Here is a 22932-nt window from a genome sequence, read left to right as displayed (position 1 = left end):
ACACTCCTATAATACCAGCACTCGGAAGGCTGAGGCAGGAGGATCGCTGTGAGTCTGAGGCCAGCCCGGGTAACAAAATGAGTTCAAGGCCAGGTTGAGACCCTGTCTCAACACCCCTCCCCCCAGAAACAAAGAACCAGCAAAGCCTGCAAAAAAATAAAGAAGACCAAATCTTTCCCAGCCCAATTTATTAGTCTACAGTACCTGTTTGGCCTGTCAGCATTTAACTTGGAGAGCCTGAATATTATGGGCTGTACTGTATCTCGTCCCCAACAATGGCTGTGTGTGTTTCTGGAGATTAAACCTCAGGCTTGTGCATACTAGACAAGTGCTCTACCAATGAGCTTCAGTCCTCAGCCTCCTGCAGAATTTACACGTTAGCTTTTTCTTTTCTTTTTTTTTTTTTGAGGCAGTCTTGCTTCGTAATTCAGGATGGTCTTGATCTCACTATGTAGCCCAGGCTGGTCTCAGACTCATGGTAATCTGACTGCCTCATGCTCCCAAGTGCTGGGAGTATAGGTGGATGTCACCATGCCCAGCTGTACATTGTCTTCTTGATCCCCAGTACATCAGAATGTAGTTGATGATCACATTTGGACACAGGGCTTCTAAAGAGGTAAATTTAGCAATCCAGGATGGCTGCCGTTGTCCATATCAAAAAAGATAAGGATGTAGACACACAGGAAAGCCTGTGAGGACACAGGGAGAAGGAGATTCTCCATAAGAGAATAAGAATAAGAAGAAAACAGTCCTGCCTATCTTATACTTCTGGCTCCCAGAATAGTGAGAAAAATAAGATTAAGCCATGGTCTGTAGTATTTTGTTACAGAGGCTGATCAGATTAACCTTTGTATTAGGTAGATGTTGGGAGCTGTTGAAGCTGGAGACTGTTCCATGTATGAGGCTAAAGCAAGGCCCTGAGAACACAGAGAGCCCACACAAGCCACATACACGAGCTGTTCCAGCTCCAAGAAGGCAAGGGGCCCAGGGCAGCCGGGCCAGCAAGTGGCTAGGCAGAGTGTATACATTAAGGTGCCAAGTGGTGGAGCAGCGCCTTCTCCCCATCAGGAGAGTGAGGGCCGCACCTGACCCCAGCTTGTGTCTTCTTTATTTTTCCATGTCTCATGGTCCTTCACCCCAAGAACCTCAAGAGTCCCATGAGTCCCAGCAGGTAGGTAACGTAGAGGTGATTTAAAGTATTCCAGGGATGTGTACAGGTTATGTGCAAATCCGATGCCATTTAATATAAAGGACTTGCACATCTATGGACTTTGGTATCTCCAGGGGTCCTGGAACCAAGCTCCCAGGGATCCTGTGGGAGGATCCTGGAGTTACAGGTCTGGACACATTCCTCATGTGAACCCCTGGCCAGGGAATGAGCTGAGGGATGCCCAGGAGACAGAGAAGGCACAGTCAGACAAGGGGAGCGAGCAGACTGCAGGCACCAGGGAGGAGGATGGTCAGTGAGGACATCCTCGGAGGGCCCTGCATCTCCAAGGAAAGGCCTCGGCCAGCACAGGCTTGGGGTAAGGTCATCCTGGGGGCTGGGATGAAGGTTGGCTTTGGAGCAAAAAGAAAAAAAATTGAAAATGGGGTATGAGCTGGGAATGGCACATGCCTGTAATCTCAGCACTTGGAAGGCTGATACGGGAGGATCAATGCAAGTTTGAGGCCAACCTGAACTGTATAATGAAACCCAACCTTAAAGATTAAAAAAAGAAGGGATATTACAATACAAATAGCACATTGAGCATCACAATCCTCCACTTTGGAATTGTTGGAAGCTTTTTTTTGTTTTATAAATTTTGCCGACAAGGTGGCTTTGAACTGATTGTAAGCCCCAGGCTGGCCTTAAATTGTGGGAATCCTCTTGTCTCAGTCTCCTGAGTGCTGGGGTACACCCCTATATCCAGCTTTGTCAGGGAAGCTTTAAAAACATGGATGCGCGGGTGCACCGCTGTGGCCCAGGGCTTTAACTGCTCTGCAGGTGATTCTGTTGTGCAACCAAAGTGGAGAGGCATCAGCTAAAATGATTTAAAGACTATCAGGATCAGTACGGGGGATCAGGAGGGATCACTCCGAGATTCCGCGGGAATGAGAGTTGCATGTCATCCAAAGCTGAGAACTGAGCTCAGCTAATTCCACGGGTTTCCCCAATCTGGGTGACCTTTCCTCCAACCTCTATGCCAAGGCAGCTCATAAGAGAGAAACAAAGCAGGAAGAAAGGGTTCAATGCACCACTTGTGCCACAGGGGGGCAGCCGTGAACGAGGCACGGACTGAGGGGCTCTTGCTACCATGGAGATGCAGGGAACCCCAGCCTTTTCACTTGCTAAACTGGGGCAACAGATGCAGTTACACAGGGTAATAGAGTTGAGCTGGCACTAAAGGTGAGTAAATGATTTCACAGCAGTGCGTTTGTTTTGCTGAGCTCTGTGCCCAGACATGTATCGTGTATATTTATTTGCTCAAGTGCGACACATTAGGTGTTTCCTCTCTGCACTGCATGTGTGACCTCACTACAGTCCTGGACCTCACATCAACCCTAACATCCCCACTTCACAGATGAGGGAACTGAGGTACAAAGAAGTTCAAGATATAACTTGCAGGATGGAATCAGGACTCACCCTACATCACCTGGCTCAGAGCTGCACCACCATTCTGCTCTCTGCTCTGCCTTCCCTGGAGAATCTGCCTTGTGTACAGGTGCATTCAAGGCATTTCTGTCGTTTGCATGGAGAAAGTCCTCCAACAAGATCACCCATTTTCTCCCTACCTCCTGCTCTGTTCAGGTCCCCTCCTGGCCTCCCTCTTGGGGAAAACAGGACTGGACAGGGCTGGCCCAGAGGTGGAGGAGTAGAGGAGGCAGCAGAAGAGGGGGAAGCACCATCTGTGTGTTTTGAGGTGGAGGGATGGCTGTCTCCCAGGTGAGAAGCAGCCATGCCTTGTGCAACCCCTGCCCACCAGCTTGTGACACTGGTGCCCCAGGTGACTCATGTCCACGTGGCCTGTGCCCAGCACCCCTCACCTCTGTTAACTTCCTTCTCCTGGTGGTGCTACCCTTTGGGCAACCGGAACTTGCTTCTAAGTTCCTGGCTTGTCCAGCAGTGGGTCCTGATCAGCTGCAGAGGGCCTGTCCTCTCCCCAGAACCTGAATATGACACCAACACACCCCCTGTCCAGACTCCTCTGGGGCCCTCCACCCTGACCGTAAATGGGAGGCCAGGAGCAGCCCTGTTCCCTACTGCCTGGGCAGTGTGGGAAAGGAGTCTCCAGAGGACATGGCAGCAGGGAGGGGGCAGGGACAGACCTCTGCACCACAGTTGCCTGTTTCTAGTACGTCCTTCAAGCTGGCCTGCCTTTGGGTGCGTGGACATTGCAGTATCTGTAGGACAAATTCCCTTCCTCACTTAAGTGGCCTGAGTGCACTTCTGTGAGTTGTGACAGTGGCTTAATGGAAGTGTGAAGTGTCAGCTCCACAGTTCTCCTCTGCCCATGGGGAAGGGAGGTGAGCACGGAGGTGGGTATGGTGCACCTGGGGGGGCTGAGCACTGCTTCCTCTGGGGTGCTGCCTAGTGACAATGCTGGAGGCCCTGGGGAAGCATCTGTTGGGGGGACTTCTCAGGGACTTGTTGGAAAGATGCTCCAGGTAGACCTGTAGGCCCATCCAGGAGCAGCCCCACGCTACTGCTCCCTCTCTCAGCTGTCAGTGGCCCCATCTCCTACTGTCATTCCCCAGGCACCTTCGTAATGGCAGCCAGGATCCCAGCAAGCACAGTCCTCCACTCACAGCCTCCCATCGTTCATAGATTCATTCAGGCATTACCCAGATCCTTATTGCCTAGTGTGTGTACTATATGCTGGTCACCATGGATTTGCAGAGAGCGCACACCGAACAGAATCAGAGATGGCAGAAGTGATAGTTTGTGACTGCTGGGCCGGGGTCATGAAGGGTACACTGGCTTTTTTTTTTTTAGGTACTGGGGATCAAACTCATGACTGTGCCAGGCGTGGTGGCTTAAACCTCTAATCCCAGCACTTGGGAGGCTGAGGCAGGAGGAGTTGCAGTTCGAGACCAGCCTGGGCTACAAAGTGAGCTCAAGACCAGCCTGCACTGCATAGTGAGACCATGTCTCAAAAAGACCCAAAACAAAAACAAAAACAAACAAACTCATGAGTGCAGGCTTGCAAGGCAGGCGCTGATGCCACTGAGCTAAACCCCCAGCCCGGTACCCTGGCTTTTGCCTCCTTCTTTGCAATGAGTTGCTATCAGGATGTGAAGACATTCAAGAGACCTACATGGCAAGGATGGAACCCTCCTGCCAACCCCCTAACATGTCATCTTGAAAGTGGACCAGGTAATTTTCATCAAGCCTTTGGGGATTTGCAGCCCTGATCAGTATATTTTTTTTTTCTGTGTCAGTACAGTGATGGCACCCAGGGTCTCACCCGTGCTAGGAAAACACTGTCACTGAGCTACATCCTCAGTCCCTGACCAATGTTTTGAGAGATTGTAAGCTAGAATTATCTAAATTGCTCCTGCCTGAATGAATTCTTGACCTATGCCAATTGTACAATAATTAAGGTCTGATTCAGAGAGAGAGAGAGAATTGAGGAGGGAGGGAGGGAGAGGTTGCTCTGTTCCCCAAGTTGGTCTCAAACTCCTGGGCTCCTGGGGTCCTTCTGCCTCAGCCTCCTGAGTAGCAGGGCTCACAGGAGGAGGCCACTGTGCTCATCTTCACACTCACTGTTTCCAGCCCCGAGTTTTGGGTCTTTTGTTCCACAGCAGCAGATGAGGTGCCTGGTCTGGAAACAGCGATCTTACCCTGGCTCCAGCTCACTGCTCCTGCAGCTGCCCCTCAGTGCTAACACTTTCCTGCTGCTGGGGTCTCGGGGTGTCTCAGTGTTCCCTGCTGATTTCCTTCATCTTGTCTATAGCTCTTTAAAAATTCCCAGTGGAATGTGCTTCCTGTTTCCTGCCTGGCTCAGGATGTATCTGCGATCAAGACATAGGACCCTCTAGAGTAGCCAACACATAAGCACTATCATTTGCATTCAATGTCCCCCCAAACCCAGTGTGCCAAAGGCTCACCCCCAGCTGGGTTCTCTTGGGAAGGGGTGGAACCTTTAATAGGTGGGCCGACTAGGAGGTCTCAGCTCACTGAGGATGGGCCTCCAAAGGGGGAAACGGGGCCCAGCACCTTCCCTTCCTTTACTCCTGGCCAGGAGGTGGACAGGACACCTAGCCCAGTGCTCCTGTTGCTTCCCAAAGCAAATGTTCAATGATTGAAACTTCCAGAAGTGAGAGCTAAAAAAAGCTTTTCTTCTGTTTAAATTAATTATCTCAGGTGTTTAGCACAGCAATGGAAGCTTATTAGCACAATCAGCAGGGTAACTTCAGGCAGCAGGAAATGGAAGAGAGAAATAAATGAAGCAATAAGGAGACAAAGCAGAAGGGAGCCCTGAGGTAGGCTGGTAGTAAGTGGGTTCTGCAAGGACAACAGGGCTCAGGTGGCCTCAGAAGGATGCACAGGCAGAGGAGGCCGGTGCTGTTCCAGACAGAAGGCTCACGTGGTTGGGGCTGAGTGTGGCCATCTAGAGTGGGCCAGGTCAGAACAAAGATATGGAGAGTTTGGTTTGTTTTTGTGGGGCAGGGGATGGAACCCAGCCCCTCACAGAGGAGGAAGCGCTCTGCCACTGAGCCACACCCTGGGCCCTGGAGCTGGGCATTTATTAAACCACGGCGTGACACGGAAGGTTTTCAGTGAGCTCCCTGTACGTTCCAGGGTAACTGTGGCATGAATGACCCTCTGGAGCTCCCCAGGGTACAGGAAGTAGGAAGGTAACAGTGGAGGCCAGGAGTCCAGTCAGAGGCTTTTCAGGAGCTCTAGAGGCAGGTTTGGCAGAAGGAAAAAGCGCCAGAGACAGAGAGAAATGGCAGGTTGAAGACCAGTAACTCTGGCTCATTTTCAGTGCCCTCCGCAGGCCAGCAGGGCACATTTAGGTCAGGGCCATAGATGTGCCCGAGGAATCTACGTCCTGCCTGCAGCCCTTCACCTGGGTGCATAGGCCCAGCCCCTGCCTCACTGGTGGCTGAGGCTCCCCAGGCTTCTTCCAAGGCTGCCACCTTAGCAGTGGGAAGCCTGTCAGTCCTCTGGTGCTGCCCAGTGAGACTGGGCAGGGGGAGCTGTTTCCTTTCCTCCCACCTCATTGCTGATGGACACCCATCCTGGAGCTAATGCCTCTGCCTCCAACTTCCAGGCCCAGGACCTGGGATGCTGGGAGCTTGTCAGATGCAGAGGTCAGAAGGGGAAGACCCTCTCAGTCCTGGGCCAGCCCGGGTGGCCGAGTAGGGCTGTCCATGTCATCAGCTATAGGATCCTGTGGTTAGCACCTCCCACCCCAGCCTCTTCCTCCTTGGGAAAGTCCTTCAAGAGAGTCTCTCCTGACACATGGCCTTAGGCAAGGCAGGAGACCTACAGGCCTACAGGCCTGGGTTTCTATGAGCAGAGCCTACTCTAGTGGCTTTGAAATCTCTGTCAAACTGCTTTAAGACCCAGCAGCAGGGCCCTGCCTTCATGGCTGACAACTCCAAAGCAGACCTGCTGGGCGTGAGCACACAGCCAGCGTGCAGGAGATGCTCACTGGCCTGTCAGTGATCACCTGGCTTCTCAGCACCGAGGTCGGGTGTGCCAGACACATGCCAGTGTCTCTTGTGATCTCTGTCTCTCTCTCCGTCCTCCCTGCCCTCCCTTGTCTTCTTCCCTCTCCTTTGATCCCCCCCCCCTTCCTGTCTCTCCCCTCTCTCCTGTCTCTCTGGTATTGGGGCTTGAAGCTTGAGCTCAGAGCCTTTGCACTGGTTATATCTCCAGCCCTGTTTGGTTTTTAGTTTGAGACAGGGTCTTGCTAAGTTTTTAACCTGCCCGAGCAGGACTAGGGCTTGTGTTCTTCCTGCCTCAGCCTCCCAGAGCACAGGAATTGCACCACCGCACTTGGCTAATCGTCCCCTTTAACTTCCAAGTAGCCTGGCAGGAAAGATTATTTTTTATCATTGAGGAAAACAGTTTAGGGAATCAAGTGACATGAGAAAGATCACACTGTGCAATGGACTGAGGGTTCCTGTTATCCTCAAAAGTTAGGAGGTGGGGCCTCAGGGAGGCAGTCAGGTCGTGAAGGTGGAGCCTGACAGTGGCCTTCAAAACAGGAGGCCAGCGGATTCTCAGGGCCTCTTTCTAGTGCACAGCGAATCAAGAAGGTGGTTGTCTGCTACCAAGAAGAGGGCTCTCACCAGACACCCTGGACTTGGACTTTATTCTCCAGAATAATGAGGAAAAGTCCTTCTTTTCCTGGTCCTGGTGATTGAACTCAGGGCCTGGCTCAGGCTAGGCAAACACTGTGGTACTGACCTGCATTTCCACCGTTTTAGATGATGAGACTGAGTCTTGCTAATTTGCCCGGCTGGCATTTAACTTGTGATCTTGCTGCCTCAGCCTCCCTGGCAGGACACTTTCTGTTATTTATAAGCCCCCCTGGCCTATGGCACTCTGCTAGAGCAGCATTCTTGAGGCTCCTTTTATGTTTCTGTGGCTCACTGGCCGTCAGGAGTCCAGCAGAGCCTGGCTGCCCCTGCCTTTGCAGCCCCTTCCCCCTGCCGCCCTCCCGCCTGTCCCCAAATCCTCTGTGTGGCTTGGCTACCTTTGATTCCTTGGCTCTGCATTTCCAGTGCCTCAGGTCTTGCTCAGAATTGTTAATAAAGGTCTTTTTCCTGTGTGCATTTTCTCTTGGCTGAGATTTGATCCATGCTTTTCAAACAATTTTGTTCTCTGAGAAGGCTCTCGGGGTGCAGTGTTCATTCTCACTCCTCTCCTGGGCCCCCCTCTCCTGTCCTGGGCCCAGGTGTGTGGGTGTGAACTCCCTGGCATGTGGAATGCACCGCATACCATAAACACAGGGCGCTTTTCAGCTCCTGTCTCCACAGTTGGCTAAATCAGTTCCTGGACTAGACTGTGACTTCTGAAGGTGCTACTTTAGAGGTTTTCTTTTCTTTTTTTTTTTTTTTTTTTATGTAGCCCTTTATCTGGTGCCTCATATGTAGTAAGCATTCAGTTCACTCGTTTGATCCTCTACTAACATTTTATTAATGTTTATTATTCATGTGTCCTATACTAGGGAGACAGTGGAGAGCAAAACCAGATTTGTCTCTGTCTTTTTTTTTTTTTTTTTTGGTGCTAGGGATTGAACTCAGGACCTCCTCATGCTCCCCAGGCAGGTGCTTATGCCCCTGAGCTAAATCCCTGGCCATACTTGTCACTTCTTCATCCTAAGGCATTTCAATTTGTCTTCTGGAAAAGACAGGGGTCTAACACTTGCAACACAAGACCCACCAGCAGTGTGGACCCTTCCTGTTTCCCCAGGCCTGTGCAGGCCTGAGAGGCTGGGCATGGCCGAGTCTCAGCTGAGTGCTTCCTGTGGCCTAGACCCCACAGCTCCTCTCCCCTGCACCTCCAGGTGTCCGCCTGCCAACCCCAGCTCTGGGCTTTACTGGAGCCCAATATTGCCGCTGTTTGCTGACCTCAGGTCTCCTAATTCCCAGCCTCTCACTGCTTGCTTTAGCTCAGAGTTTTGGCACTGGCAGCCCCAGAAGCCAAGAAAAGGGGGCAGAGGAAGCCAGAGATGGGGTCAGTCCCAGGAGTCTCTTTTGCCCTGAACAAGCTGCAACTTCAGGGTGATTGCGGTCAGGTATGTGCCCTTGCTGAGGGGGGGAGGGCCCGGAGACCGTCCCTCCAGCTCTCCGCAGGATCCAGCTCTGAGGTGGGATGCGTCCCTCTTTACCTGTCCGTGCTGCTCTGGCCTCCTGTGCTGCCACAAAGTAATTGCTTGTTTTGGAAGCTGCTGGAAACTGAGGGATGGGAAGGAAGGAACCAAACCATAGACAAGAGCTCCCAAGCAGGGGTTGAAGAGCAGTCTTGGGGCCTGGAGAACCCCAGAATTTTTCCTACTGTGCTATTGGGGATCAGACAGGAAGACTGGGGTGGTGGGGGTGATGTGACAATCTGCTTTACGCTGCGGTAGGAATGAAGGCCACACGGTGCTGGAGTTCCTACTCTTTTTCAGATCATCAGTATATGAAGAGTATATCAAGTGTTATTTTTTAAAATGTTGACAGTGAATTTATCCATGGGCCCAACAAAGCCTTTGTGGGTTGATGCTCCCAGTAGGAATTGCCTCAAGCCCACCTGCTTGCTCTTTAAAGGAAGGGGCTTTTCTTCCTTACACCCTGCAAGACTCTGCCCAAAAATGCGCCCACCTCACACCCCAGGGCCAGGCTGCTTAGGCCACAGCTGCCCTACCGGCTTAGGGCAGTGGATGTAGCGTGCCAGGCTGATGATGAGGTCATGTGTGATGGGGTCCACCAGGTTCCGGAAGCTGGCATAGCGATAGAGGACATCGTCCAGGGAGGTCGACTCCATGCCCAGGTCCTGCAAGAGCAGAGGAAGCCCAGAGGTGAGAGGTGGGCAGCCGGGTCAAGTGCCATCCAACTCCCCTGTGACCCCAGAGTAGCAGGTGCAGCTCCCTGGAGGCAGCTCAGCCTCCCTCAGATCCCTTGAAGGAGGAAGCTACAGGACATCCTACAGAGGACCAGGTAAAGTCCCTGACTCTGTATCTCCCAGCAGAGGACGAGGGGGCACCCACACTGGCATCTGCAGGCTCTGTGGCTCCTGCAGGCCCTGGATTATGAACCCCTCCCCAGCTTCTGGGCTTCACCTCTGGGTTTCCCCAACCATGAAGCCAAGGATGGCGGGTCTCAGCCCAGTGGCTGCACCTCCATGGGGGTGTAGTGTGGAAAGCTCCCTGCCTGTGAGGTGACTGACTGCCAGTCTTTGCCTGTGTTCCCACTGTAGACAGCCCAGCTTCAGCGTCCTTGCCCTGGAGGTTTTGAGTTGTGGGACCCTAAGGAGAAGCTGCCAGGTCCCCGGGAGGAAGCCCCCCAGGGCCCCAGGAGGGTGCACAGTGGTGTCCTTGTCATGGAGGGGAGGAGGATGGTGTGAGCAGCACCAAGTGGGTGGAGCCGAGGACCACAGGAACAGAGGCTCCTCCGGGCTGAGGGACTCGAGTCTGGGGATGATGGCGATTAGGGAGGTGGTGTCCAACATCGGGCACCTTGGCATCTGAGGAAACCGCAGAGGCAGAAACCCTCTCTAACTTTCCTCTCAGCAGCTCACAGCCTGGTTCCAGGAGCTGGCGGTGTCCCCCGTGCACTGGAGGGAAGCGACACCTTTATCCTTGGAAATACACAGACCCACAGAGAGTCTGAATGAGCAAGCCCTGCTCAGGGTATAGTACCGTCTTCTACCAAAATTCTGCCCATAGAAATATGCACATTTCTGTTTTTCCTGTGTGTGTGTATGTGGGGTAGCGGGGATCAAACTCACAGCCTCCTCAGTAAACTGTGTTCCTAGCCCTCCCCTCCCTGTTTCACTTTCTGTTTTGACTCAGTCTCACTGAGTGGCTCAGGCTGGGCTAGAACTTGTGATCCTCCTGCCTCAGTCTCCCAGACTGCTGGGATCACAGGCCTGTACTACCAAGGCCAGCTTCGACTGAAGATCTTGCTAGATTCCCATAATGGCCTTGAACTCCTGATTCTCTGCCTCAGTCTCCTGACCAGCTGTCACTACGGGCATATGCCACCATCCAGGAAGATTTCTGTTCCTTTAGTCTTTCTTTTTTTATATGCCAGGCCCCAGGGATAACATCCAGGGTCTCCTGCATGTATTCTGTTCTCCATCCCTTCATTTTAGCTTTAAGAAGGGGCCGGCTTGGGAGCTTTATTTCCTATTTTGCAGAAACGAAACTTGGAGGCAACTTCAGTGCCCCTGGCAGGGTCTCTGGCTGCTGAAACAGTGCGGGAGACCAGGAGTGTGGTGATGGCTCTGTGGAGGTGGCTTCTGAATCACTGGTTGCTGAGGTCTGGAGCAGGGTCCCCGCAGAAGCAGGGACAGCACCTGCCTCGACTTCTGTCCCTTCTGGCTTGGTTTGCTGTGCTGCATCCTGAGCTGAGCTGCCTACCACTGCCAAGTTCGAGTTTTCTCATCTGTAACAGGCATCAGTCACCCAGCAGCACAAGCCAGCAGGACAAAGCCAAGTAACCTGGGCAAAGCGTTTGGCAGGGATGTCAGTGCCCACGAGAACTGTTCCCCTGACCTTCTCCTCTCCTCTCTCCCCTCTCCGGGATTCTCCTAGGACACCGAGGCCTTCACTCCCTCTGTAACCAGTCTTAACCCCTTTCTACACTACAGATCCACCTGATGTTTCTAAAGCCATGAACTGTCCAGAAAAACGCGGGAAGCTGGCAGGACAGGGACCTTGGCGGTACACGAGTCCATGCTGCCCTCATGGTCTGGGCTGTGTGGACACATGGGTTCCTAGGACACACGCTATTACCCAGCAGTGGGCACACACATGCCCTGCCCTGTGGGCAGAGGAAGGCTGGGGCTGGAGACACAAGAGAGCCCCAAGGCAAAGGGCATATGTGGCAGGGTCTCAGCAGGCTGTGTGGTCACAGGACCGTGGCCCAGCATCCAGCTTCTCACAGCTTACAGCTCTAGGCTCCCCTACCTAGAGGCGGGGAGGTGGTGATTCCCAAAGGTAGAGGTCAGAGGCATGGGGTTGTTTTCTTTCACAGTCTGTTGCCAGCTGGGCTGCTCCTCTGTGGCTGTCAAGTCAAAGCCAGCCTTCATCCCTCCTCTGCTTTGCCCCTGTGCACCCCCTTCCTGTGGGTGCAGCCCTGACACCTAGTGGTCACAGGCTGTGGGTGGACCCCAACTCCCTGTAAGTCTGTGGGCCAGAGATCACTTCTTGGGAACTGTTTCCCCATCTGTGAAGTGAGTAGGCACAGGGCAAAAGGAGTTCCTAAATAGTTCCCGAGCTCTTGGGCAGGAGGTGGGCATGGGGTGGACAGGGGTAGCTCAGAGGGAGCCAGTAAGATATGAGCAGAGCGGTTCATTTTCAAACAAAGAAAAACAATCAAACAAACAAACGTAGCTGTGCTGCCAAAAAGAAGTTGGAAAGCCCAAGACTGGAGAGATGGTGTTTTGGGCTTCCCGTGTCCCTGACAGTCCCCATCTTCCCAGACCCCTCCAGTTCCAGGTTAGTCCAGGTCACTCCATCCCGGAAGGCCCTAGAAAGCCCACTGCTAGCCCAGGAGGGCAGGGCTGAGAAGATCCCAAGCTGTCCTCCCAGAGCCCTCTCCCAGAGTTCCTTGCTCCTGTCCATCACCCGGGGTGCCCTGGCGCTGACAGAGCTGCCCTCTCTCAGGAGCGCTGTCTGCTCCGTGGTTTGCGGCTTACTGAGGCTGGAGAAAGGAAAGAAGGGTGGGAGAGAAGAGGAAGGGCGTTCTCCGGGGACATGAGGGACACCAGCGCCCTGCCATGAATTACAGCTGGGGTGGGCAAGGCAGCCACAGGTGACACAGGTGACACCAGACAGGGGCTGAGCAAAGGCTGCTGCATACTTGATTGCTTTACTCAGACCCCGCCTAAGTCCACAGAATGCTAGTGCTGTTTTAGGGCACTTCATCCTGAGGACCTGGTGCCCTCTTGTACTCCTTTGGCTAAGAATGTTTACTGGAGGTGACTGTCACCTCCAATCAGTGGCCACCCCTGGGGCTGGGTGGGAGGCAGAGGGGCAGGCAGATCCTCAGGGTATCCAGGAGACCTCAGCCCCAGAAGCCAGGCTCCTCTCTGACTCTGCACCCACAGCTGGGCCAGTGTCGCCCCGAGGGGCGTCTTGAGTTCTGCTCTGCCTTGGTGTGGTGCCTGCTCTGTGCATGAGGGACGCATTGGAATAATCAAATCGAGATGTGGCCCCTACAGCGCCAGCCTTGGAGTGGCTGGTGTGCCACGCAAAGATGGGGCCCTGAGGTCAAGCCCATCTTCCTCACTGTGGGTAAACAGCACCCTCTCTGGGAACTGTGGACACAGCAGCTGCTTATCAGAGGTCTGGGAGCTTATTATTAATCTGGAAGTGCAAAGAGTCACTCCTGTGGGGACCACTCTTGGAGGCCTGGCCGAGCTGGGCAGTCACCAGATGCTCCTTGACACAGGCTTACAGGTGACCCAAGCTGCAATAACCAGGTTTGAAGACTTGTTGCAAAGGGACGAGAGGGGTCAGGGAACAGAGGTTTCAGAAAGTCATCAGGGGGTGGGGTGGAGATGGAGAGCAGTTACCTAGCACAGGGAGGCCCTGGGTTCCATTCCTGGTGCTGAAAACAACACAGATTCACCCGGGAAGTCAGAACAGCATACCCAAAATGAGGTCTAAAGCCCTCAGGGAAGCTGGGGGTGGTGGAGCAGCCCTGTAATCCCAAATACTCTGAGAAGCTGAGGCAGGAGGATGCAAATCCAAGCTCAACTAGGGCAATTTAGTGATTTAGCAAGATCTTCTTTTAACATAAATATTAAAAAAAGACAACATCAGAGTGTGAAGGCCCTAAGTTCAATCCCTAGCACCATCACAAAACCAACCAACCAACCCACCTCAGAGTGGGGAGACCTTAGAGACCGTGGTGCTGGGGGACGGCTCTGCAAGGGCCATTTCTACAAGTATGTAATCCATGTAACGCTGGATTCTCCTCACAGGCATCAACCAAAATAGTCTGCTACAAGAGGATGCATGCAGAAGCACCAGGTCTGAGAATCCCGCTGTCTTCTTGGAAAACATTAGAGATTCATAACAACCAAGCGGAGGTGGTGGTGCATTTCTGCAATCCTACAATGTATCCGAAATCTGGGAGGCTGAGTCAGGAGGAGAACAAGTCTCAGCCCAGCCTGGGCAACACAGTGAGACTTGCCTTAGAAAAAAAGATGCTCCCCATGTTTATTTTCTGATGGAAAACTATTTCTGTAAAAATTTATTTCTCCTGTATGTATTAATTTAATTTTCAATTAACAAAACAGCTTTATTGAGGTGTAATTCACATATCACACAAACCAAAAAGTGGAGAGTCCTGGTTTGACTGATAGAGCACATGTTTCATGTACTCGAGGGAAAGTACAAAATTTAAAACTTTTAAAGAATGTTTGCAGATTTGTACAATGATCACCTCAATCAAATTTAGAACATCTTTGTCATCCAAGAAATAATTCTATAACTATAAACCAGTTCCCAAACATATACCACTAAGGAACCCGGAAACCACTTAGTTTCTTCTCTGGTTTTTTTTTTTTTTGTATCAGCAGTTGAACTCATGACCTCACTCGTGCCACTGAGCTGCATCCCCAGCCCCTTTTCATCTTAGCCAGACAGGGTTTCACTATGTAGTGCAGGCTGGCCTTGAACTTAGTTTGTAGCCTAAGCTGGCTTTGAACTCAAAGCAATCCTCCTGCCTCAGCCTCCCAAGTACTGGCATTATAAGTGTGCACCACTATGCCAGGCTTTCTTATTAATTTAAACAAGTCAATAAATATAAATAAAATTTTAAAATCCTCTGGTTTTAATTTCCAATAGTGTAGTTAGCACTAGATATGATCAATATAAAGGAAAACTCTTTGAAGTCTTTCACAGCTTTGAAGAATATAAAGGGATCCTGATATAAAAAAATTGTTCTGCAAGCCACTGGGTTAGAACAGTGTATTATTCTGGGAGAAAGGGGGTAACAGTGGGTGAGGGCCGGGGTTAGGCCAGGGGATTCCCTGGAGAGGGTTTAGCATCCCAGGTCTTCCTTCTGGGTCTTGGAAACACTCCTGTGGAGACCCAGATGGCTTTGTCTCTCCTGTCTCCCTTTACTCTAAGGAGGCTCCTGTCTACGCAGGCACAGCTTATGTGGCAGTGGTAAGGGGACCCAGGAGCTGGTGTCTGGGAGGAGGAGGAGGAGGAACACTGACCCAAGGGACTGGGTCCTGGACTTTCTACCTGGTAAGCAATGGCAATAAGAATCCCAGGAACTGACTTTCTCTATTGGTTTTCTGCTGCTGTAACAGAATACCCAAGACTGGATCATTTATGAAGAAAAAATGCTGATAGTTAACTCAGTTCAGGAGAGTGGGAAAGGGAAGACTGGGCCAGGGCCGCCCAGTGGGTCAGATGGCAGATGATGCCACATGGCAGGGGGCACTGGTGAGCACAGCCACCTGGAACGTGGGGTGGGGGGAGGATAACAAACGTTTAAATTACCTGCACTGGGAGGAACTAATCTAGCCCCATGAGAACTAATCCAGACTCTCAAGAAAAATATTAATCCCGCATAAAGGGCCCATTTCTGCGACACTGGCAACAATCTGAGTTTCTTGTTTTGTTTGAGACAGATTCTCACTACGCAGCTCAGGTTGGCCTTGAACTCACTACACAGCACAGGCAGCAATTTTCCTGCCTCAGCCCCCAGAGCCCGGGATCACAGGCGTGTGCCAGCACGCTCAGCTTCCACATGAGTATTGGTGAGCACAAACCACAGTCAAGTGACAGTGATGACCTAGAAAAGGCTGGGGTCGAGGTCACCATGGAGTTTCAGCATTTGCCTGTGTGCGGGCTCCCTTCCCTTCCTTTGTTGGTAGGATGGGATTTTTAGACCCAGATTACTCTAGTATTACTATTTTTAAAAATATGAACATGATGCCATGAATGAACAAATTTTGGCATTTTGCAGGTGGGTTTGCACACGTGTGTGCCCCACTTGCCCTGAGTGTGCACGACCATCGCTGCCTTTGTTCAATACCTCCTCAGTATTAGACTCACAGCTCTGCTTTGTGTTCCTGCACTGCTGGAGCATCAGGCACTAGTCCCTTCTTTCCTCCAGAAGGGACACAAGGATGGCTTCATTTCTGAGCTCGAGAACAGTCCTTTAGGCTGACACCACACTGGAAGACAACCTGCTTGATACAAACGCTCCTCAAAATATTGCATACATTACTTGGCTGCCCTCCAGTGCTGAGTCCTGCAGATGGCTCTGAGGTTGTTGGATGGTTTCTTTAGCTCCTTTCTCAAGCCTAGGCTCCTGCAGGCCTGTTTTTGCCACTAAGCTCCAGCTGTGTGTCCTGGAAGATGCCAACACACTGTTGGCTTCCCAGAACATCATCTCAGCACACAACACAGCCTAATACACAGGTGACCACTTTACAGCAGTCTCTGGAGGTCATCAGACGGACACCCCATTCATGATGTCTCCAGATTCCTAAAACCCCTTCCTCATACCTCTCCAGTCACCCCAACTGTGCTTCAGTTTCTTACTGCCACCCCAGAAACCCTCTTAGCACCTGAATCTTCGCTTCAAACACAAATCAGTCTCTCAGTTTTCCAGTTTTCAGACCTAAGAAGCAACCCCCCCCCCCCATACACCAAATAAGAGTTGGCTGACAGGCAGGGAACCTGGAAAGTCTCTCCACTGTGGCAGGAATGTGAAATGGTGCAGCCCCATAGAGGACAGTAGGCAGTGTCTCAAAATACTGAACACAGGACCACTACACGATCTAGTGATTTCACTCCTGGGTCCACAGCTCAGAGACCTGACGGCAGTGTGCTGTGGTTTGGATATGAAGTGCCCACTCCAAACCTCGTTTGTTCAGAGGCGGTAATTTTGGAAAGTGAGTGGACATGGGGCACTGTCCTCACTGGTGGGTGCATCCACTGGTGTCCGTGGCAAACGTGCTGTTAGGAGGGAGGGCCAGGGGAGGAGGGGTGACCCGGGGAAGGACCTTGGAAGGGTCGCTGTTTCTCTCTGGCTCTTGCTCAATATCTCTGCTTCCGGCTGCCCTGGGGGGAGCAGCTTTCTTCTGCATGAACCGTCTCCGTGAAGTTTCTGCCTCAGAGCCCGCCAATCACCAACCGACACCGCTGAAGATGAGACTTGAATGTCTCCTTGAAACTGTAGTATTGGTATCTTCTCCTAGTGACTTGAAAGCTGAGCAGACCCAGGGTCCCATAGAGCTACCTTAACAGTTCAAGGCAGCATATTCACAACAGCCAAGAGGGGGAAGCACCCTGAATATCTACGATAGATGCCTGAATGAAGAAAATGTTGCATAAACATGCAATAGAATAGCATTCAGCCTTAGGAAGGAAAGAAATCCCGACATATATTCCAACACGAATGAACTCCCAGGGTGTTACACTGAGCCAAACACGTCAGTCAGAGAAGGACAAACATTTCACAATTTCCTTTAGATCAGGTCCTCAGACTAGTCAAATGCACAAAGGCAGAGTACAGGGGTGCTTTCTAAGTGCTGGGGGAGGAGAATGGGGAGGTGGGCTTAGCAGCTACGGAATCTCACTTTTGCAAGATTAAAAAAGGTCCAGAGATGGGTTGCACAATGTGATGAACTTAATGCTGCTGAACCATACAATTAAAAACTGTCTAAATGGTAAAACTGATATTGTGCACGTCATCCCAATGAGGACTGGAGGAAGGTAAGAAGGGAGGACGGAAAGCAGGCAGGGGCAAACAGAACAGAGAAGGGCACGTATGCACCTGGCTGTGTCCCCTCCCTGCGCAGCGTGCCTGGTAATTATAAATTTTTCCTCTGAAGAACAGGCTCTCCCTGTGCTGCCTAGGGTGGCATCAGCTCCGGGCTAAAGCAGTCCTCCTGCCTTGGCCTCCTGATTAGCTGGGAATATGAGCATGCATCACACCCCCAGGCTGGGTCTTAAACACTTTTGCTTCCCTGTGCCCAGTGGTAATCTGTCTTCTCTGGATTCGCCTTCAGCGTGGGGTCTTTCCAGCTACAAACAGTCATTCTTCAGTTCGTGTCTTTCAGCCTTTCAGCATGATTTGCCAGGGGAAAACCAGCATCACTGCTCAGTATCTCTTTTCGGGTACTTTCAATAATGCTTTCTTGTTGGGGGGTTTCAGGTTCACCTTTGACCTCACAGATTTCACATTCTGTGGCATCATCAGGGCCCCCCTGCCCACAATCGGACCTCGAACCAGCCAGCTCTTCTTTCCTTGCAATTCTCATTTTGCTCATTAATCCCCTTCCGTCTCATTCTGTTGATTTTCTTCTCTGCTCAGCATGGCCTGGTTTGTGGCTCTTTGTTCTTTTCCTACCAAGTTCATTTCTTCAGGATCTTGCTGTAGATCTCGTTGAGGTCAGAGTTGAGGTTCCATAGTGCTTACAATACATCCAGGTGTTGTAGCTCACACTCAAAGAAGGCGAGATCAGGGAGACCCAAGTCTATCAGCACGTCCCTGTCATCACTGTCTTCCTGGGTATGGGCTGAATCCAGCTCTGTAGGCTCTGGCTTGCTGTGGAGCCCTCCCTGGGCATTAGCTAACGTGATTCTGACCTTGAGCAGGGCCGTCGTCTCTTGCTCCCTTAGCCTCAGTCCCTTACAAGTGCACCAGGGGAGTCTGTGGAAATCTACCGTAGTGCTCCCAGGACTTTCCTGCCTCAGCAGAGCCCACTAGCTCTGAAGCTCATGGGACATCTGTGGATAGCGGTCACATCTTGCTGGGCCCTCTTTTCCCACTTCCTGCATGGTGGTTCTGAAAGCTTCCCTCTCAGTGAAGGTAGATGCAGACAGGTGTGCAGAGGTGCAGCGTGGGGAGGGCGAGCGGCAATCTTTCTATGCCAAAGCCGTCGCTTGTGCGGTACCTTCCAGTGGCCTGGCGTTCTGGTTTGCGGTGCAGGGCTCCTGCATATACAAAACAAGTGCTTTACCACTGAGCCACAATCCAGCACAACTGCTGGCTCCCTGAGCAGCAGGCAGTCGTGGGGAGTCCTGAGACTGAAGGACAACTTGGCTTTCTACCTCCTGTAGGTCTCTGATTCTGTACGGGAATCTTGGATGGGTTCTTTCTTGGATCACATCTCTCCATGATGGTGAGAAGTTCCTCTCAGACCGTCCACCTGACTGTTTTCAGTGTTCTCAGATCTTCTGTCTTGTCAGGAGGGGTCTCCTGAGGTGTGGGAAAGGGTGCTGGGAGAATCCACGGAGCTGGTTGCCAGGCACACTCTATTTTAACCCTCACCCCCCTCTTCCCTTTGAAACAAGAGGATTTAAGCCCGTTCCCCATGGGTAATGAGCAGGCATTAGTGTCCCTCCTCCAGGCATGACTCCACAGTTTCTGTAACAACACAGCCCGGGGGAGAGGGGAGGGAGGCAGCCAGCTCTGAATACTAACCGGGAAAGGTAGCCAGCTGTGCCGTTGCAGCCACCATAGCTGAGTATGCGGAGCTCCTTAGTGAGGGTGTAATCAGATACAGCCCCAGAAGGAAATTATTAGAGTGCAGAGGGCAAGCAGGAAATGGACCGGGGCTGGGTCAAGCACATCCTAGGCAGCTTCTCCCAAGGGAGAGGTCAAGCCTGGGGACCACTGGCGGCAGCTGGGTGCCCAAACAGCCACGTCCTTCCTTGTGACATTCTGGCTTGCCTTCCAGGGGAATCCCAGGGGAAGGACGGGAAATGTCAGGTGCTGTTAGGGAAACACAGCCTGAGGACGCCACCAGGGAGAGAAGTCAGGGCATCTCAGGATTAAAGAGGCTGGAGCAGAGGAGGCTTCCTGTGATAGGAACCAGGACAGAGGCTGAAGTGTCACTAGAAGGGGAGAGAATGGTGGCACTATCTGTACATTCAAAAAGCAACAAACAGATGTGGGATGCAGTAGTTTAAATTGTGGTCCCAAAAGATGTGCCTGTGTCCTCATTCCTGGGACCTGTGAAGATGGTGTCTCCTAGACAAAAGGTCTTTGCAGACTGTCACACATGGGGGGGGGGGCAGTCAAGACCACCAGGCTTGTGGAAAGGAAACATGGTGTAGAATTTCTTGTGCCTGGGTGCAGGCAGACAGAACGTGAAAAGGAGTCAGGTCCAACTGGAGCCTCACACTGATGAGACCCATTTAACAATCTCTGCATGATCGTAGCCTTGTGTATCCAGGTGGCCCCCAATCCATACCGGTGTCTTTGGGATCTGCTACAGTAGTCACAGGAATGAATATACCAGTTTGAGTGGGAAGGCATTTTTTTCCAGGGTGCAGAGGAGGTGAAAAGGAGACACAGTTATAGCAAGGGGGCTGAGAGCCCCGACTCCTCCACTGCAGCTGACCCCAGTCCAGACCACAGAGTGGGCAACCTGGGACCACATGGTCAGACATAATCTCTCCATCACCGCCAGACCTGGACTTCTGTGGGGATCAGTGTCCCCCAAATGCTCTGCTTAATCGTCTGTTTCTGCTCAGGCCAGAAACATTCCTGCGGGATTGCCTGCCCCAAGAGGGCTCTCAGCTCAGTATAATATTTAAAACAAGTGGAGAAGGAGGTCCTGGTACATGCTCCAAAGTGGATGAACCTTGGCAGGAGTGTGCTAAATGAAATAAGCCAGCCGCAGAAGGGCAGCTACCAGAGGATTCCTTCTCTACGGGGTACCAAGAGAGGCACATTGCATAGTGGTAGAAAGTGGAAGGGTGGGTGCTGGGGGGTGGGGTAAAAATGGGGGAGTAGGGACTCCCTGTTTAATGGGTACAGAGGTGCAACTTTGGAGGGTGAAATACCTCTGGAGATGGCAATGTAACAGTCAGTGTGTGTAATGCACTGAAACGCACACTTAAAAATGGTTGAGATGGTAGCTGATGGGTGTGCTAGGACCCGAGTAAGGGTCCTCCGAAGGCTCATGTGCGGAAGGCTTGCTCCTCAGGCCTTGGAGCTGCTGGGAGGTGGGGGCGGGGCTGGTGGGAAGTCTTCTGGTCCTCAGGGGTGACTCTTAGGGAGGGTACTGGGAGCTCAGCTCCTTTCTCTTCCTCTTGTCTACTTTCTGGCTGTGAGATCAGTCAGTGGTCTGCTTCCCCTGCGCTCCCACCATGATGGGCCACCCAGGCCAGCTGATTATGGACTGAAACCACCAAGCCCGTGAGCCAAAATAAATCTTTTCTCCTTATGAGCTGACTGTCCCAGGTGTTAGTTACAGTAATAAAAAGCTGCCTGACATATTATTTGTACTTTAGCACCATAAAAAAGGGTGAGTCCACATCTTTGGAACTGATGTGATCAAAGGTAAGAGCAAAGCCAGCATGGCTTCCTGTGATTCCTGTCTTTCGCAGGTTGGAGGACTCAGCATCCAGCACTCAACAGAACCTGTGAACTGACTGCAGAGGTGGGGCTGAGACATGGGAAGAACAGGAGCAGAGAGCTGAAGGAATCAAGCGATAAACAATCAATCTCGCAGGAAGCCTTGGAGATGGGGAGCAGGGGGAGGGTTTGGGGGTGATGGGGACCAAAGAGGAAAAACAGGACACAAACCAGAGTTCCAGAAGCTGTGGGCTGAATCCACCCCCGGAAGGAGGGCGCTCAGAGAACAAGGGGCTGGTCTGCTCTGGAGCCTGGAATTGCTTCCTTAGTGTCACGGGTCCTCAGTGCAGACTTAAGCAGAGGGAAACAGATGGACAGCAAGTCCAAGTAAGTTCAGGAAGGTATAAATGTGTCATTTCACACAGCTGTAAAGTTCCTGAGTGGCACCTCAGTCTGTCACAGATTGGTCTCCCAACTTCTATCCAAAATAGGTCATTGAGAAGTGGATTTTAGGTTTATGGTTTTAAGCAGAACACTGAAGGACCACAATATATATATATTGTACCAGTCTTGAAACATGTAGGAGAACATCATATTTATAATATGCATAAGCTGAATTTCTTAAATGTTAACACCTATTTAGAAACCTGGGGGTGACCTGCTTCTTAGCATGAGTGCTTATCATCTTAAGAAAACTGGGCATGTTAAATCTGGAAAGTTACTTCAAAAATCTTTAGGGAGCACTAGGGCATAGCTCAGTGGCAGAATGCTTGCCTAGCATGCACAAGGCCCTGGGTTCAGTCCCTAGCACTGAGGGGGAACAAAAAAGGTTTTAAGGAAATCTAATTACCTCAGTTAAAGGCTTTCTGCCAGATTCATTAATAGATAATGAAATTGGTGAGTTAAATGGTTAAGTGAAATCAATGAGACGCACATATTTAAATATTGCATTGCTTCTCCTGTGTGGGAAACTCAAAGAGTAAAAAAGGACCACAGTGGATGATACACATTGGGAAGTCGGAAGAGAAGGGTCAGGTGGAAAGAGGACCAGGGAGGGAGAGAGGGGAAAGGAAGGGGAGGAACAGAGATAAAAAATGAAAAATAATGGGAGGAAAATAATACAAACACATGTAAAGGGATGGGGGTGGGAGAAAAGAATTAAGATCCATGTACAGGTACAGATTCCTTATGATGAATGTGATCATTCTGTATGTCCAAAGCATACCAGTAAAATTAATTAAAAAGCTCAAGTACAGTTCTACACATGGATGTTTCAGTCAGCAAGAGACCATGTGTTACGATGGTGGTCCTGCAGGGTTAAAACAGAGCTTAGGAATTCCTGTTGCCTAGCAACATCACTGTCAATGTGACATCTTATTGCCCATATTACTTTTTCGTTTTCTTTATGTATTTTTTTGAGACGGGGTTTCACACGTAGTTCAGGCTGTCACTCACTGTGTAGCCCAGGCTGACCTAGAACTCATGCTGATCCTCCTGCCTCAGCCTTCTGGTGCTGTGATTACAGGCATCACCACCATGCCCTGCAGCCCCATATTACTCTCTTATTGGGGAGCCAGCAGTGTAGACAGAAGCACACAGGAGATGGGAGTTATTTAAGTACATAATACTCAATGATTATCTATAGTTTTTTTTGGTAGCAGGAATCAAACTCAGGACCTTGTGCATGCCAGGCAGGTGCTGTGCCCCTGAGCTATATCCCCAGATTGTTATATATATATATATTGTCTTTTTGAGACAGGCTTGACAGGGTCTCACTATGCAGTTCAGACTGGCCTTCAACTCCCTTTGTAGCCCAAGCTGGCCTTGAACTTGCAGTAATTCTCCTGACTCAGCCTCCTGAGTGCTGAGATTACAGGCATGCACCACCATACCCGGCTTATACTATAGTTTTTATCATCACAGTGAATTACTTCTACTTAT

General features: G+C 51.2%; 1 protein-coding gene across 2 annotated transcripts in view; it reads right to left on the bottom strand.

Moving 5' to 3' along the window:
* The window catches only part of Lrrc75a (leucine rich repeat containing 75A), a 43635-nt gene that overhangs the window by 4597 nt on the left and 16106 nt on the right, over positions 1-22932 (bottom strand). The window contains exon 2 of one of the 2 annotated variants that reach the window (XM_023563525.2): positions 9350-9478. The exons of the other annotated variant lie outside the window; for it this stretch is intronic. Coding sequence (XP_023419293.2) covers positions 9350-9478 — 129 coding nt within the window. The remainder of the gene's footprint in view (positions 1-9349; positions 9479-22932) is intronic. 2 annotated transcript variants of the gene reach the window in all.

Source organism: Cavia porcellus, unplaced genomic scaffold, assembly GCF_034190915.1.
Source record: "Cavia porcellus strain 051 isolate PalLab524CR breed Dunkin Hartley unplaced genomic scaffold, mCavPor4.1 scaffold_32, whole genome shotgun sequence".
Classification (NCBI taxonomy): Eukaryota; Metazoa; Chordata; class Mammalia; order Rodentia; family Caviidae; genus Cavia; species Cavia porcellus.
This window is presented reverse-complemented; position numbering and strand designations above follow the sequence as displayed.